At 41.2% G+C, this 17464-nt stretch overlaps 3 protein-coding genes across 4 annotated transcripts; 1 reads left to right on the top strand and 2 right to left on the bottom strand.

Moving 5' to 3' along the window:
• Positions 1-803: 803 nt before the first annotated feature.
• LOC142969976 (transcription factor E2F5-like) lies at positions 804-4428 on the bottom strand. Of its 2 annotated transcripts, none has more exons than XM_076110115.1 (10): positions 4238-4428; positions 3608-3841; positions 3182-3291; positions 2912-3067; positions 2728-2771; positions 2011-2075; positions 1603-1918; positions 1247-1294; positions 1090-1134; positions 804-1002 (listed from the first exon to the last, which is right to left on the bottom strand). In XM_076110115.1, the coding sequence occupies exons 2-10, from the start codon at positions 3758-3760 to the stop codon at positions 917-919; spliced, it is 1023 nt and encodes a 340-aa protein (XP_075966230.1). In that variant the 5' UTR covers positions 3761-3841; positions 4238-4428; the 3' UTR covers positions 804-916. The 2 variants fall into 2 exon arrangements, with proteins under 2 accessions (XP_075966230.1, XP_075966229.1); XM_076110114.1 differs by having other exon boundaries at positions 3608-3764.
• Positions 4429-5226: 798 nt separating this feature from the next.
• On the top strand, positions 5227-10390 carry LOC142969974 (lysosomal protective protein). The gene is made up of 11 exons (XM_076110111.1): positions 5227-5542; positions 5677-5788; positions 5880-6017; positions 6104-6262; positions 7015-7106; positions 7546-7630; positions 7721-7873; positions 7955-8100; positions 9050-9212; positions 9302-9391; positions 9499-10390. Exons 1-11 carry the CDS (start codon positions 5373-5375, stop codon positions 9580-9582), a joined length of 1392 nt encoding a protein of 463 aa, XP_075966226.1. The 5' UTR covers positions 5227-5372; the 3' UTR covers positions 9583-10390.
• Positions 10347-17383, bottom strand: slc38a7 (solute carrier family 38 member 7). Its single transcript, XM_076110112.1, has 11 exons — positions 17010-17383; positions 16399-16452; positions 15263-15407; positions 14564-14708; positions 14351-14449; positions 14173-14230; positions 13940-14054; positions 13549-13696; positions 13192-13391; positions 13049-13100; positions 10347-12055 (listed from the first exon to the last, which is right to left on the bottom strand). Exons 1-11 carry the CDS (start codon positions 17262-17264, stop codon positions 11953-11955), a joined length of 1374 nt encoding a protein of 457 aa, XP_075966227.1. The 5' UTR covers positions 17265-17383; the 3' UTR covers positions 10347-11952.
• Between the last annotated feature and the right edge of the window lie 81 nt (positions 17384-17464).

Here is a 17464-nt window from a genome sequence, read left to right as displayed (position 1 = left end):
GGTCCTCCCGAGCAGTTGTCTTGCGGGGTCTGCCGGACCTGGGCTTGTCAAAAACATCTCCAGTCTCTTCAAATCTTTTTCTTATTCTTTGTACTTGACGCTGAGACACATTGAAGGTGTCAGCCACCTCAGCAGTGGATCTGGTCTTCAGCCTCTTGATAATCAACACTTTGGTCTCAGGGTGAATCTTAGGCATGTTGTCAGAGGTCAAGTTGCAGTTGATGTGAAGGTCTGGTGTGCTGGGGTTCTTTTTATACACACCCACTAATTGATTGATCAATTATTGATCACAGGTGAGGCTGTAATCTAGGATTGGGTGCATCATATGACAAGGCGACAAGACTTTTGTCTTTGCAAAAACTGACTCAGTGGGCTTTACCAAGCTGTGAATGTTAGAATGCTTTTCAGCAGTTTCGTTTGGCACCAAAACATAATTTCAAAAGCTGTTGGGATTGAAATTAGCCATTTCTTGTAAAAAAAAAAAAATGATTACAAATATATTTGAGGGGCACTTAAGTTCAACTTGTACCCAAGCGACAAGACTTTTGTCAGGGACTGTATAGGAGGGTAAATACAACTGTTGAGCCTCTTCACAAGGAGATCAGGGGGAACTGGCCACGGCTCTCGGGACGGTCCAGACTGAAATATCTCAACAAATATCGGCTGGATTGGCACGACATTGTGTGCCGACATTCATGCTCCCCAGAGGATGAATCCTACTTTTGTTTGTATTGGACTGTATAAAATTGCAACATATTTACATTAGTTTTGCATCTCAGTATATGAATGAGGTAGACACAATGTTGAAAATCATTTGTTTAATATTTGTTATAATCAAATAACTAATTAAAAACAGGCAACTATGTACATTTCTGGAGTAAACTGCTTTCTTTGAAGTCCTTAAAGAAGTTTATGGTCAAGCATTGAGCATGGGAGTGTCAATGAGGTCAGAGAGGCCTTCTTGTTCAGATGGGGGCGGAGATAGACGGAGGGGAGAAAAAACTGAAAAGCAGAGGCAACCATGATTAATACAAATATGATAGATATAAATAATATATATATATGAAGTGAGACATAAACTACACTTACCATCAGAGGCTATAAGATTCTTCAGCAGATCTACATTCATTATTGCTACAAAATGAGGGAAGACATACTTCTACATTAGTATACAGTCAAATAAACGGACGTGAGAATCTAAAGAACATTAATAATTCAGAGACACAAGACACAACAAGGGCCCTACCTTTGGTCGGGCGTAGTAGGTCCTGCAGTTCTTTTGATAAATCTCGCACTGGAAAAAAACATCAATGTAAAAGCCCTCAGCAAAGACAGAAGCATGCATGAAGACACTATTGTGTAAGTATGCAGGACATCATCAAGCACACAGAGATAGACACTGCAGAACCAGACACCACCATGATGTATAACTGATAAACTCATTCAATGAAGGAAGAGCTCCACGTCTGTCTTATCGCCGTCTCAGTTCAGATAGGGAGCATGAGTGAGCCAATTTACTAGCAAGTTCAAGCCAAAATAGAGTCTTCGGTTTCTATTTCAACAAAAACACACTTCAGAACTTGTACTAACTAAAGCACTCACATTCAGATGAAGCGGTTCTGTTCGGCTCGGCATTCGAACGTGACGACGGCTGAAGGTGCAGCATGTCCTCTATGAATGTCCTTCTAGATTTGGTGCCATGTTTGATATTAGCTGAAGCCTGACACGGCGCGATGCTGCCTTCAGTCTCGTCTGAAGTTGACATGGCCGATTTGGCGCTCCGTAAAAGTTCTGCAGGCGGCGGGACTGGCAGCACGACAGGAACAGAGCTGACAGAGAGTTTGTTAAGAAGTACAACATCTATCGGTCCATTGATGCTTTTCAGATAGATCTGGTACTTTGCTGGGCAGTTCGGGACCTGAAAGAAGATTTATGCACATACGAAATCATCCCATCTGTATGAAAAGGAAGCAAAGAAACTACACTAGGTTCAATTGATGCAGAACTTACAGCTTTGGGAATGGGCACATCTAGCTGTGTGCCACATGGCGCTTGTACTGCCAAGAGAGTATTGCCTGAAAAAAAACAAAAAAGAAGAGAGTGAAAATCCTTTCAAAGGACAATCATTTATTCTGGTCTGTACATGAAGAAATGTTAGTGGTTCTTTATGCCTCTACATGAACAAACTGAAACAATGTCAGCCGTTGTGGTGATGCAAGTGCCATCATTAACTCATACAGCTGTGTTTGTCCAGCTGTGTTGATATCACGCCAACTAGGAAAACATCCGTTGACTCTAAATAGCAATCTACTTTGATAATTCTACAACTTGACTGTTCAGAGCTGCAACGCTCCTGGAACACATCTCTAGATACTGCATAGAAATCATAGAGTAATAACAGTTTTTAACTCTGGATTTATCTCCCATGAGGACTTCATGAAAAGTCCACATATGTTGGTGTACATTTATATTTAACAAGTTGGAAGAGACTGTTGGTTTTTAATCTTGAATCTCTGGAGTTTTCTGACAGATGCATCAATCAGTGCAACTGAACAGCAGCGGAGATGAGGGAGGAAGACGTTTGCTGAGGAGACATTTGTCAAAAAGCAGGGCGTGCATGTAACTCTACTGACTCTCACCACCCCTCTGTTTGGATTATTTGCTGTATAAAAAAAAATAAAAATATGCCGACGCAAGAATGTACACAGAAAAAAAACTGCAACTCACCGCTGAAGCAGTTGCAGATATCGTCATGATTCACATAGGTCAGAGTTGATTTGAGTCAAGGTTCAGTTTGAAATACCACATTATTTTCAGTTTTAACTCTACTGTTAAAGCAAGAAAACGTAACACATTTCAAACAAACGCGTAGATCGCAGCACCCGTTGCTATGTCTTTGTTCAAAGGATATTGGCTGCAGTCTTCTCTTGTGTTTCTGGTGCTCTGCTCAACCCAGAATTTCTGCTGGTCCAACATAATTTCCTTCCGCTCCAAGTCCTTCAGCTCCGCCCTCAGCGCCATCACTCTGTTGCTTACTCTGTATGCATTTTCTCCTGGCAATGTGCCACTTAAAGAAGAAGCAAAAAGCATATTTATATTGTAAAACATATATTTTGCACCACACTCTTTGACACACGCCCATATCCAGATGCATGCACACAGGGCAAAGTTAAAAACTTACTTCCACTTTACAATGCTCTTGGAGATTTTCACAATCACACCAACGCCCTCCAAAACATTTGTGATGTCGTAGATTCGCCTTTTCTCTCCGACAGCCAGGACCCTGATGGCCTGTAAGAAGGTAAAAACAGCCCACTCAGTTTTGTTTACTCTACGATCTGTGTCTCATCAAACACATTCACGGGTCAATTAAAGAAAACCCAATTAAGAGCCAACTGGAGCACTAAAAATACATTTAACATACACATTTCTGACAAAGCATCCAAAAGCAACATTATAAAAACGTCTTATTTTCTGGTGCACATTGCAATCTCTTATTTAATTATCTTATTTGAAAGTGTTGTGTCATTTTATTCATTGTCCAAATACAATGAAACATCTCCAGTGATGAGATCGGTGTCTGTTGTACCGGTCTACGCTCACTTACGTCTCTCAGGTCCAGCACACCGCCTTCAGCTTCTTGTAACAAGCTGACAAACCTCGTGGCGAGCACAGTAAGGCTCCTCCGACTTCTCTGGTATTTGGGGTCTGGCGTGGTGGTCTCTCCGTCTGGACTATGTGGGCTACCTTCAAGATCCATTCTCCTGCACGTGAGAGCAGATCAAATGAGTCCCCGGAACCTCCGTGTTCTGTGATGTTTGAATCACCTGCAGAGAGCCCGCTTCACGCAAACAGAAATATTGTTCTTCAAAATAAAAGTCTTATCTGGGTTTGAGCCACAATTTGTAGTTTTATATTGATTTGAATAACGTTACATCTTGGAAGGACCACTTTCTGGGTAAAACATTGTCACTGTACTTGTATCTACTTTCATCACAGTTCGTTTATCTCTGACACAGATTTATCGTGAAAGGTTTGTACCGGAAACACTAACATTATTTGTATCTTTTCCCTCTTTCATCGCCAATACCACTGTTCAGTGTTTATAAAAAGTGTTTCATGTATTGTGTCACGTTTTATTGTTCGAAAGCGCGCTTACACACGCATACGAACAGGCTGTCTACATGACCTCAGCACAAAGCGTGGAAGTTATGATAAATAACAGTTTTTAACTCACCTGGATGGTGTAACGGTAACGTTACAGAGTTGCTGCCGACGGTGCTAAACGTTAGCAGTCCAGACGACGACAACTGATAGTATTTAAAGCAGACACTATATTTTAAATTGAGATTCACGTGGGCAGGTACACGTATCCACAGTTTACATCCGATCTTAAGCCAAAGTCTACTGTCCCACTTTACTATTGTCCCTCCCCCACGGTTGTGGAGTTAGGCGCCTATTTTGTCGAGCAGCCTGCCTTCACAATAAAAGCCCGACCATTTGAGCCACCACAATAAAATCCTCTCTCACTAAAATTATTACACAAGTTTGAAAGGGCACCCCAGAAGTTATGTTAACTTAATTATTCATTTTATATGTATTCCACCTACTTTAAGCTTTAAAACTAGTCCAGTGACACTCAGAAGTTTGTTTGCCATATTTGTGTTATTCTCAGATATTTTGCAATTAATTAAATGACCAAAACCATGCAGTTAACCAGTGTTGTTTGGGGCCATTGCTCAGTTGGTAATCGAGGGACGTGCTCCTAAACTCATTAGTTAAAGTCATTCTGAAGAACTGTTATTTGTTCTGATTTACTTTTTTAACTGATATAGTGCTTGTATTTATTTCTCAATGTTTATCTTTTAAAATGTGTTTAAAGTGGTTTCTATCAATTTGTGTTTCAAAGTTTTTCTTTCTGTATATTCTGTTATATAAACTAGAGATGGCACATACATAATATATGCACTTCAATCCAAATTGCAATGTCTTTTGTTTAATTTGGCCTCAAATAGCCTGTTTTGATAATGTTGCATTGCTTTAGTATGAGTATGTTCCTCTAGTTGTAGCGTAAATGTTTTCCATCAGAAGTTTATAGGGTGCACGGATTTTAATTACAAAATGATGATGATAACTCAATAAACCTGCTTCAAACACGTCACACCTACACGTGCTTCGTTTGAGTCAGGCGCTGGTCACGTGACCCACAGTAGCAGTCATATGACGTTCCGGATAGTCCTTTTTATGTGGAGCAGCCGCTGACTGCGATCTGAGTGTCTGCTGACTTGACCGCAGTAGCCGCTGAGCACGGTAGAGGAAATTGCTGCAAAGAAACCACGTCTTCGTTGTGTAGTTTGGGGTAGATTTCAAAGATGTTGGCGACTGGTTTGTTGGTGTGTTTACTGGCCGTGTTTCCGCTCGTCTCCCGGGCTCAGTACGCCCCTGATGAGGTGACCCACCTGCCCGGTATGTCGTTCAAACCGAACTATCGACAGTGGTCGGGTCACATCCAGGCACGACCCGGAAAGTTTCTCCACTATTGGTAAGAAACATCAACCGAATGCGGTTCCGCAATACGCCTCACTTAGTTCCTCTTCTGTTGAGCGCCAGGAGTGGAGGCATGTGGGACCTTTTCAGTTTGTCATGCGGTCTGTAACTAACCCTGGTCTCCTGCAGGTTTGTGACCTCTCAGAGGGACCCAGTCAAAGACCCTGTGGTGCTCTGGCTGAATGGAGGCCCAGGCTGCAGCTCGCTGGATGGGTTCCTCTCAGAGAATGGACCATTTCATGTGAGCGGGCTAACTTTGTGCACAAAACTATGCGCACACTGAACTTAATATTACAATTGATGGAATTGGCATTGTTGAATTTCATTTTCAGGTGAACAACAACGGGGCCACACTGTATGAGAACACATTCAGCTGGAACAAGATTGCCAATATGCTGTATCTAGAATCTCCAGCAGGAGTGGGATATTCCTACTCTGATGACAAGAAGTATGCCACCGATGATGACCAGGTGAGTTCAGGGACAGACTGGCTATAGCTTTGAAAATTATAGACACGATTAGAAAGTATTTTCCATTTCTTGTGTTCTTTTCTCAGGTTGCTGATGATAACTACAAAGCCCTGCAGAGTTTCTTTGCCAAGTTCCCAAATTTCACTCAAAATGAGTTCTTCATCATTGGGGAAAGTTATGGTGGAATTTATGTGCCAACCCTCAGCCTGCGTGTGGCTGCTGGAGCTGCCAAAATCAACTTCAAGGTGAGATGCTTCATGCAAAGCAGTGGTGGAATGTAACTAGAGTAGATTTCTCTCAATTTTGAGGTACTTACCCCAGTATTTTCATTCTCTGCAATTTTATACTCCTACATTTCAGAGGGAAATGTTGTATTTTTTTAATCCTGTTTGTCTGATAAATTAATCAGTTACTATTTAGATAAATAATACAATGCATAATCACCAAATACATTCTGAAGTATTATAAGATCTGATTATTTGAATTCACAAGCTGTCTGTATAAAGTAATCAACTTTAGCCCCACCTTTCCCCGCTGCAGCATTAACCCATCAATGAACACATTAATGTGTTAATAATAATAATAATAATACTTCAATGATTGTAAAATGTGATGCTGAAATAGGCCATTCTGCATAATAAGACATTTGGTTCTTTAAGCATATGTTGATGGTCATACTTTTCTACTTTTTTACATAAGTAAAACTTTGAATGTATGACTTGTAACAAAGTATTTCTACACTCATCACTCGGTTGTATTGCTACTTTTACTTAAGTAATGAAGTGGAATACTTCTTTACCTTCTGAGGTAAAGTTCTCTTGAGCCTCAGATGTTTTGCTCATCAGCACCATCCACTGCTCAGTATTAGTACCACCACCAGAATGCAGTTTCATGATTGTCGAGGTGTTAGTTTGTGAAACTCGGAAGATACTTTTGCAGTAAAGAAGACATGTATTCTAAATGCCAACATCTATCCTGAATACACTTTTCTTTTCAGGGCTTTTCAGTGGGAAATGGTCTCAGCAGCTATGCGCTCAATGACCAAGCCTTGATCTACTTTGGTTACTACCACGGCCTCTTTGGAGAAGAGTAAGTGGTTCTTTGCAATGCCAACAGAAGCTAGTGTGTTCCCCTGGTTCATTTAGCAATGATGCGCACTACGTGCATAGCCTCCAGTTTGAAATGACCGTTGACACTCCGTGGAACATTGGGACAAACATGAGGTTTCAAAACACAGAACTGAAAGAGCATAGTCATTTTCACAAGTCCTATTAAATGCATGCCTTCTGATTGTAAATTACTTTTATATAAAAGGAAACTATCTGTAAGGAGGAACAGCAGAGTATTCTAATGTTTTCTTAAGGGTCATTTTCTTTGCTGAATGCTAGAAGTCCAAAGAAAAACACCACAATGTACTTTTGTAGTTCTAATTCTGACACAGAAATGAATGTAAGTGATGGCGGGTCTCATGCTACTGGCTGACAAGAAGTTATGTGGATGCCGTTGTAAAGCTATGTTTTATGTGCAGTTTGTGGCGAGATCTGAACATAAATTGCTGTGACAAGGGGACCTGTAATTTCTACAACTCCAGCTCAAAGCTCTGCAGTACGCTGGTACGTGTGCACTGTTGCTTTACAATTCAGCTGGGTATTTCTGGCGCAACCCGATGACTGAGATTTTACTTTGTCCTCATCTCCCTTCAGGTCAATGTGGCCTTTGGTATTGTGTATAATAGCGGGCTTAATAAGTATGCCCTTTACTTGAATTGCGAGGGTGGCAGAAGATTCCACAGAGGCTACGAGAGGACCATGAGTCTCCTGTTTAAGAACTACAGGAAACATCAACACACCCACAAGGTGAGTGCCGCTCGCCCATGCACCTGTGCTTTAAGTTATTGTCTTGTGGCGCTAATGATTATATATTTTTTTTTAATGAAGTTTTCAGATGGAGTGTCTCCCTTCGTGTCTCTGGGAGATGTCCCTCTCTGCATCAACAGTACGGCTCAGCTAAACTGGCTGAATAGAGGCGACGTGAGGAAAGCCTTGCACATTCCAGATATACTGCCACCATGGGACATCTGCAGGTATGTTGCAGCTAAACGATGCATGTGATGTCACTAATACAATTAAAGGCAGCTGTGACTCCTTGTTGATAGTATTGTTCCCTGTGATTAATGTATAAACTACAAATTGTCTACGGAAAGATTAAAAAAAAAAAAAAATATGGCAGTGAGTTAATCCATAGCTGTCCAACATTGACGTCAAAGATTATAGACTATAGACACAATAACCTGATCATCTCACCTCTCAATGTCACAGGAAGAATGCTCATTTGCACCTGTATGCCACAGTTTGATACATGTGCATTTGACTTGCAGTGAATCAATCATTTAGTCATAAAGTGTGCAGGTCACAGTAAAACAAGACTAGGTGGCTCTGTGAGGCTGCACTTTGGCACAGCAGAGCTTTGAGCTAAATGCTAACATCAGTATGCTAACCTGTTAATTTTAAGAAGGTATGTTTCCTTGGGTTAGTCAAATAAACTCTAAACTAAAAAGTGCAACTGAGGCTGATGGGAATGTCATTAGTTTTGCAGATATTTGGTTATAAACCAAAGTATTGTACAAATTGAAATAATGACCTTTTTATAATGAAGCTAGATGAAAAGTCAAAGGATCGCCGAAGAGATTTCAATAAATCCTGAGTGGGACAATCATTTATTGATGTACCAAATTTCATGTCACTCCATCCACTATTTGAGAAGCTTCACTCCAAAGGTAAACTTCACGGTGGCACCAGAGGACCTCTGCAGCTAGCATGGCTAAAGCATTCAGACTGCCGCTGCTGTTAACAACGTTTTAAGGCGACATGTCCACATCCACCAGGTGCCTGAGCAAACGGAGATATTATGGCAATAACACTGTTTACTGCTCCCAGTTATTTGTCACTGAGGCATTCCCCTCTTTTCTGTGTGGAATTGGGAACACGTCAACCATGATCATAATGTACTCTAAACCTTTTCTTCATTGATAGTAATGACGTTGGGGCGCAATACCGCAACCTGTACCCGACAGTGAAGGAGGTGTATCTGAAACTGCTCTCTCTGGGCCTGCGGGCGCTCGTCTACAACGGAGACACCGACATGGCCTGCAACTTCCTGGGAGACCAGTGGTTTGTGGAAGACCTCGGCCTGAAGGTAGGGACTTTCATTTTAGGAAAGATTTTTTTTTTTTTAAACTACAAGCAGATGCACTTCTTAATACTACTTTAAATGACTGTTCTCAGCCAACCACTCGGTACCAGACCTGGCTTCACGATCAGCAGATTGCTGGTTTCTACCAGCAGTATGGAAACCTCACTTTCCTGACAGTCAAGGTAACCACCAGTGTGTCTTTAGTTTGTGCCACAAGAAGCATGGCTGTCCTGTTTCACATTGATGGTGTTGTTGCATTGCAGTGAAATCCCACTGTTCTCTGTTTCAGGGTGCAGGTCACATGGTTCCTCAGTGGGCTCCAGGTCCAGCCTTCCACATGTTCCAGTCTTTCATCACTAATGGCTCCTACTGAGCCATGATGGAGGCTGCTGAATGTAATATACCGGCACTTATCACTTGTTAGATTGTTCTCAGGGAAGAGGATTTTGAAAGGGACTATTAGGGCACTTGTTTTCATCTATATTGTTCACACCTGCAGTGAAGTGTGTTGAGTATTTGGAGGGAGACATATTTGTTCTTGGCTTTGCACCACATTATATATGTATGTATGTATGTATGAAAGTAAACTATTCAAGTGCCAGCATTGAGGAATTTAAATCCTTTTTAGACGGTCTCTATTTTTAGAGGACCACAAATGTGAATAAAATGACTTGATTTCTTTTTATTTTGGGGTTTTGTGCCTTAAGTCTGGTTTCAGCACCTGCTCAGTTGGTTGAGGTTATCTGACTGATTTGGGCTGTTAACGTGACTCTATTTAGCCTTAAACTCCTTGCTGGCCTTGTCTTGTTTAAGATTATTTTACTGCATTGTCCTGAAACTTGATAACTACTTGTACCTTGTTTAATGTAAAAGTAGTTATCAAGTCTTTTACAATTTAATGAAGAGAGAACCATGCATAAAGTCAGTGCTTGACCTTTGTTTCATATTTTATAAAACGCCAAAACAGAATTTGTCTTTGTCCAAATACTTCGACTGCACTTGATCAAATGAAGCGGTTTTCTATGGCACTGATGTAAAGATGTATCTAAAGCTGTATCCTGGTGTTTTTCATTGACATTTTAAGCAGAAGTGTGTGAGTGATTGAACTTAAATGAAAGACTGTCTCAATCCAAACTGTAACTTTACTTGTATTTGTCTTTATTAAATGTTTTACACTGCCAGCGACACATGACTCGTCATATATTTATATTCACATGCCTTGATTGTAGTTAATTTATTGAAATATCAAAATTTCCATTAAAACATAGTAAATCATAAATGCACCCGGCATTCACTAATGACCACATTAACTATAGTCTGCAGCACCAAAAAGAAACAATTCTTATTCCAACAATAAACATTTAAATGAATCTGAGGCTGAAGTTGTTATACCTCACAGAAAGCATTACTGTTTTTATCTCTAGCTTCTTTTCCTTTTCAAGTAAATGGTTTTTGGTTCAACAGTGTGCCTAATACAATATAATTGCTTCAAATCCCTTTAAGCTTGTAAATAAAACTCCTTATATTGCTGGGTTTCATAAAACAAATCAAAAGGCTGCAGATAATCTCTAACTATAACATGCTTAACATACCCAAAATATTACATCACTATAAGTAAACCTTTTAACATTTTCCTGATTTTAATTGTATGTCAGCTACATTTAAGCTTTCAAAATGACTTAATATGACTGAATAATTGTTATGAGGATCATTAATTGGTGTTAAATAGATAAGGTCTTGAATATTGGGGCATAAAGCAACAAAAGCTCACATTTTGGTCTTAGTTAAAAAAATGAGCAGCAAATGATTTCTGATTTCTAACTTGAGCTTAAAACAGTCTGCAGTGGTGTGAACGGATTCAAGTAAATACAACTAGTGACTAGCCTGAGCAGAGTAACTGTTTTCTGTCAATTATGCACAAACTACATTTTTGCTTACATTCATTAACACGGTATCATTTTTCAACCCACTCTGCAGGGAATTGGGGTTTTCATATCCTGAATGTGGACACTCTGTTCATGGTGTTTGGGGAGGCACACTGCTGTGGTTTTCAGTCGGGCAGTTGACCGGTTTGCACATTGCAGTAACTAATCTTATTAAAGGCCGGCGGGCGTAAGTGTATGTAACTTTGCACTTTCACAAAACGGCAAATATTTCCCCTCAAAGCCAAGTATAAAATCCTCATGATACTTCTACCTTATAGAATATAAGGAATCAACAAAACTAAAAAAATAAATAACTCAAATGCCTTCCTGAATTCATGTTCATAGTTAAACTATTGACTATCAAAGAATACAAAAATCAAGACTTCCCACCCTGCAGTTATCACATCACTCAATGATTCTGTGTCCTAGTGTGTGCAAACGTATCACTGAATTACATTTTCCATTAGAGAAGAGACAGAACAGGAATATGTTGCCCGTACAGGGTCCAGAGACAAACTGTTTCACTGTTAAAAGCACCATAAAAATATAAAACATGCAAATTAAACTGCACACAAAATAAAAGGCAAAGTGTCTGAAGTCATTTGGCATTGTGTCTCTGACTGCTACCTGACTGAATGAAGAGCTGTGGAGCTTTAACTCAGTACGGAGCAGGAATGTGACATGCTGCAGAGGATTCTTTAAAATGAGTGTCATGAGTTGCTTCTCCTTTTTAATCAGTAGTTCAGAATAGCAGCACAGGACTAAGCCCCCCCCCCCTCTGTCTGAAACACCGCTGGCTCCGATAAAAGCCGTTCCTTTTAGCTGACGACGTCTTGATAGATGGAGTTCGTCGTGGTGAGGCCAAAGATGAATGCTCCAATCGTAACCATCGTAGCACCAAAGACCACCGATCCGTGCCAGCTGAAACAGAGAGACAAACATTAGAGAACAGTCCTGATCACGGAAGTACGTTTTTGACATGAACACTAAATCAAATGTCAGTAGTGTGAAAGGATCGCTCATAGTGCAGAATCAGTCTGCAGAATGATGCGTTTACGTTTCTTTAAGGGCTGCAACTAACTTGTTTCATATTGGATTGATCTGCTGATTATTTTAACAATTAATCAAAACCCAACAATATTCAGTTCACATTTTCTATAAAACTGGAGCCGGAGAATATAAGGAACTACTGATGCAAGTTAGTTTAAAGCTGTAATCTGGTACGGTGAATCAAATGGTGATTTTAAACTGTATATGTTAAATGAATAAAATGAGGCATTTATTTGTATTTGCTTACTTGATTTATTATCAAAATAATTTCCGACTCATTTTCTAATCTTTTTATTGACTAATTGCTCTTTTAGCTCATTGTTTTGGTTTCCAGTGAACACGCTCCGATACACTGCACACTTCCTACTCAGCAGCAAACAGCAGACAGAGAGAAGTACCAAGTGGCTGGAGAACACACGCACAACAGACCGAAACAGAGCTACAAGCAGCGTGACTGGCTGACTTACATTTGTAAATGAATGCTATGTTACTCTTTGTCGACTGAATGTCTATTTATAGTTGTTTGACTACAAGTGGGACGTAACAACAACATAAATTGGTGATATTGTGGGAGCTTGTTTTGAGGTTCTTTTCTAGACCCTAGTGTGATAATAATGCATCTTCAAGTTCTACTTCATTAATCCCTGTAAGGAAATGAATCCTCTGTGTTTGACCCATTCTAACTAAATAGTAGAAAAGGGCAGCAACAATGCAGCAACCCAACGACCATTAAAGAAGCATGCAAACGGCACACACAGAGGCTCCTCGTGGGGTTACATCCAAGGACCTTGTTGCCATGTTGCACAATAAAACTGAATCAATTTGGTTCCAAACTGAAAGACATACAGGCATAAGCAATCTCACCTTGCAGTTCGGCTGTCAGTCTCTGACAGCTTGACTTGCATCAGACACAAACCTGTTGGAGAGACATTGGACAAAGACATTTCAGTGTGACATTAATAACTGACAGAATTCTGAAACCTTGCAATCAACGAGGGAAATGTTACCCGGGAAGACAAAAATAAAGCAGGCCGCCAATCCTCCGATTAGCGAGATCACCCGACCAATATCTGGGATGAAGAGGGCGAGGACGAGCGTGACGACAAACCACACCAGCGTCTGCAGGATCCTCCTCCTCCGCTCACGACGCACACACACCTCCACCTGCTCGCCTTGGAAACGCAGCCACAGTCCTTCTATCACGGCCCTGGGAAGACACAAGAAAATGCTGCATTGACTGATTGGTAAAGAAAAAAAACACACACTAGAAATGCATTGATCGCATTCTGTGTCACATCTGTAGCTGAGACACAGTATGCCAAACGAGGGAGAACCAGAAGTGTGGAAATCTCACAAAACCTTACCTGCCACAGAAGTGTAAAATGGGGTAGGAGGTGATGACGCAGATGACAATGAAAGCTCTCGCGATGGCCACAGGGATATCATCAGAAGGGTACGACATCAACACATCCTGACTGACGTCGGAGCCAAACGTCAGGAAGCCACAGACACCTGATCAAACACGACAATCGTTTAAGAATACACAGTAGTTGACTATTGATATCAGCATAACTTCAACTGACATTTACACACATCAAGACCAGTCACATGTTGAAGATCAGGAACTACTTCGTATATCAGACCCACGAGACAAGAAAACCAATAAAGCGGATGGTTTACCGTGACTGTATCATTTTATCAAAATATTATTGACAGGCTGTTAGGTACATATTTGAGTGCACGCATTGACAATACCTGTTCCTGTGTAGACAAAGAGGCAGATTATCATGCTGAGAGTGACTACAACTCCCCAAGGTTTGAGCTCTTTTCTGCTCATGCTGTTGAACACCGGCACACAGCTGACGTGACACTGTAGAACGAGATCAGGAGGAAGAAGGCAAGACAGAAATAATTCATCAATATCAAACTCTGTTTGAAACAATAGGCATATAGTTGTATTATCTCAAATGACACAAATGAAGAGGTACCTGGAAACCAAAGCAAATGGTGGGCATTGCATTGAAAACTGCGGTCCAGGAAGCATAACTGTAACAGAGACAATGATTTAGCAACTCAAGCAAAGCATGGCGACGAGGATGCAGATGTTTCTGCTTGAATGAGTAGGTGGACAGTGCCGAAGGAAAAATAAAGTGTGTGCAGACTCACCTGACGGGAACGTGGCTCGGAGTCATATCTTTATCTGGCCAGATGTACTTTATGATGACCACGATGGTCACATACCAGGTCCCCATCACACTCAATGCACTACAGTGAAGAACAACAACCCAGACATGATTACCACGCAAGGTAAAACCTAAGAAAGCATTAACCAATTGCAATCCTTGGTGAGAGAATAAGATGAGTAACAAAGCTTTGTACCTGGCATACTTCTGAAAGCCAATCTCTTTGGGGATGGAGAGAGGAAGAATAACCAGGACCGCAGTAACGGAGATGGTGAACTTGCGGTCAGTGTACCAGTGGCCACTGCCTGTACCATCTGTGTCATGAACCGCTGCTGCCACCACTGAAACAAAAAACAGGAATTACAAAAAAGACAGAAGGATGCAGTATGATGTAAGTAGAGAGTGTAATTGTAAACCGCAGTACACATGGAAGATATTTAGCTCAGCAGATAATTAAAGTCACAACCACTCCATTCATCTATTCATTCCTAAATAGGTGGAAGGTCGCAGTCTATTTCCAGAAACAGGCAGCAGTAGGATTTCTACACGGTCAGCGTCTCAGTGCGAGGATATGTAAGAGTGGGTCACATGTACTGAGAGAAAAAGCTGAGCGGTGTCGTCCTTGATGCTCTTTGCTCTCATCAACACACTGCTACTACCAGACGTCTTCCTTTGTTCAAACACACAGGTCACAGTTAAATGTCGGACAAAGTCCATGTAAACGTAGCTGTCGGAACAATAATACGTAACGACTATCACACAAAGCTGTGCTCGGAGAAACTGCATCTTTAAACTCTCAGAGGTTTAGGAAAATATAAACATGTAAATATATTTTCTAACCAATCTGATAACTTGAGAGAGGGCAGCGTCCCTTTACCGTTGTGAATATACTTACAGCGATCCAGCTGGTCTCCAATGACAATGAAGAAAGCGATACAAGTCCCGAAGGTGTAGACAGCGATGGCGACTTCACACGCGATGCCCGTTACTTTCCCACAAGTGGCTCTGACGACCTCCTGATAGCTGCTTTCATTACTGACCTGAAGAGAGCAAACAGGTCACGTGGATTCAGCAGTAAATGTATTAGAATAGCCTTTTAGCCGTTTAGTCAATCTTGAGATGATTATGCATATTCATTTGGATTAGGGTGAACTTGAAGCCTTGAAGCGATGCTCCCGCCCGAGTAAATAATGCTTTCGGCAACCTGTGGCTTTTATGCAACGCTGAGTCAAGAAAACATTCCCCAGCAATGTTAAAACACCTCCAGGATCACGCAGATCACGCAGTGTTAATCGTGTGCCCACAGTAGCTTGATTCTGATTTTCTTTGCTGACAAGTGTCACAAAAAAAAGACGATCTTCTCCCGAGTTAGCTCATGTGGTTTAAGATATGGCAACGTCATCTTTTAATGCAGTTGTACCACAGCATCCAAATAAGGTCTCAGATAAGTTGCATTTACTGGTGGATTTGTTCCTTTCATTCAATATATCCACGAGGTAAAAACTCCACAAGTAAAAGTAAGTAGGAGCCTCACTGCCGACTGTAATCGTCTGCAGTTTAAGGCGTGGTATAGAGTATAAAGTAATGGTTTTAATCTGTTGCGTACAATCAGTCAATCACACTCAGTCATGAAGTCAGCTATTCTTATGGTACCACAGGATTTATGACACATTTCATCCTGCAGCTGATGGTGGCTGAGTTTTGCAATTTAAAGCAATATTCTGCAGATGTTTCTCAGTTAAAATGGCTAAAATGTATTTAACAAACTCAAAGTTGACTGGACTCTTTCTCCATTGTGGTTCAACCTATAAGCACAAGTGCTGAGCCAGCAGGAAGTGGAAGTCTGAGCTGTTGTGCAATACGCTTCAGGAATACAACCACAGAACAGTGTTGCACAAAGCCACCGAAGGAGAAATACTCGTGAGAAAGAAAGGTAGTCAGATTTAGAAGGCTGGAGGACATGTTGGAGTAAATGAAAGAGAAACAAGTGGAACAGTAAGAGATGGAATTTAAGACTTCAGTGGCACATACCTGGCAGCAGTAGCCCAGAATCACCAGTCCACTGATTATGAAGATCAGCATAAACTGAGACAAAGAAACAGGAAGCGACACGTTATAGTTCCCGATGAATGTTACCTATAGGCAGTTTTAAGTTGGTCACAAGAACTCAGACAATACATTCAGATGCTCAGCAGTTATCAGCTCTGACATTCAGTCTGAGTATACCCCTTATGTAGGGCTGGGCAATACGTTGATATTATATATTATTATTCCGATGTCGTGATGGAGACGAGATCGTCTTCGACTTTGGAGATCTATCGTAATATGACATAAGCTGTCTTCCCTGGTATTAAAGGCTGCATTACGGTAAATCTGTAATTTTGTGAATTTAAACTGTTCTCATATCTGCCTTTACCCAAATAGTCCTTAAATCCATATTACTGATTGTTATTTATCACAAATCGTATTTTGTGAGAGCACCAATAGTCAACCCAACAATACTGTATCGATATTGATATTGAGGTATTTGGTCAGAACTACTGTGATAGTTGATCTTCTTCATATCGCCCAGCCCTAGCCTCGTGCAGTTGTGAAAGGGGCTTATGTGTCAGCACTATGTGTCCTCACTGGGATCTCCTCACCATCTGAAGCATGACTCCTGCAGTCACTCCTCCTGCCAAATTGAAGGCTGCGGGGAAATTGAGCAGACCTGCTCCCAGCGCTGCATTCACCACGATGAAGACCGCTGCCCAAGACGACACGCCCCCGCTCCCACTCCGTTCAGTCTCAAGATGCGGGACAGAATCCACGCTGGGGCTCTGCAAGAGCCACGCTCGTTCTCCAGAGTCGTTACTCCCAATGCCGCCCCAGTCCTCGGCATCCATGTTAATCGCCATGAGTATACAGGCTGTAGCTCGGCCCTGCAAAGTCGTATGCAACCCAGACAATTTGTCTCCAACTCTCTGGATCCAAGAGGCTGAAATTCTGATCAGAAACGTCCAGTATCACCTTCAGTTATCACCAGTATGATGGTGGAACCAATCAGCAATCTGGAATGAAATATTGTTTGCATTTAGTTAAATACATTTAAAAAAAT

This window comes from Anarhichas minor, unplaced genomic scaffold (assembly GCF_050575085.1).
Source record: "Anarhichas minor isolate MPS153535 unplaced genomic scaffold, ASM5057508v1 ptg000042l, whole genome shotgun sequence".
Classification (NCBI taxonomy): Eukaryota; Metazoa; Chordata; class Actinopteri; order Perciformes; family Anarhichadidae; genus Anarhichas; species Anarhichas minor.
This window is presented reverse-complemented; position numbering and strand designations above follow the sequence as displayed.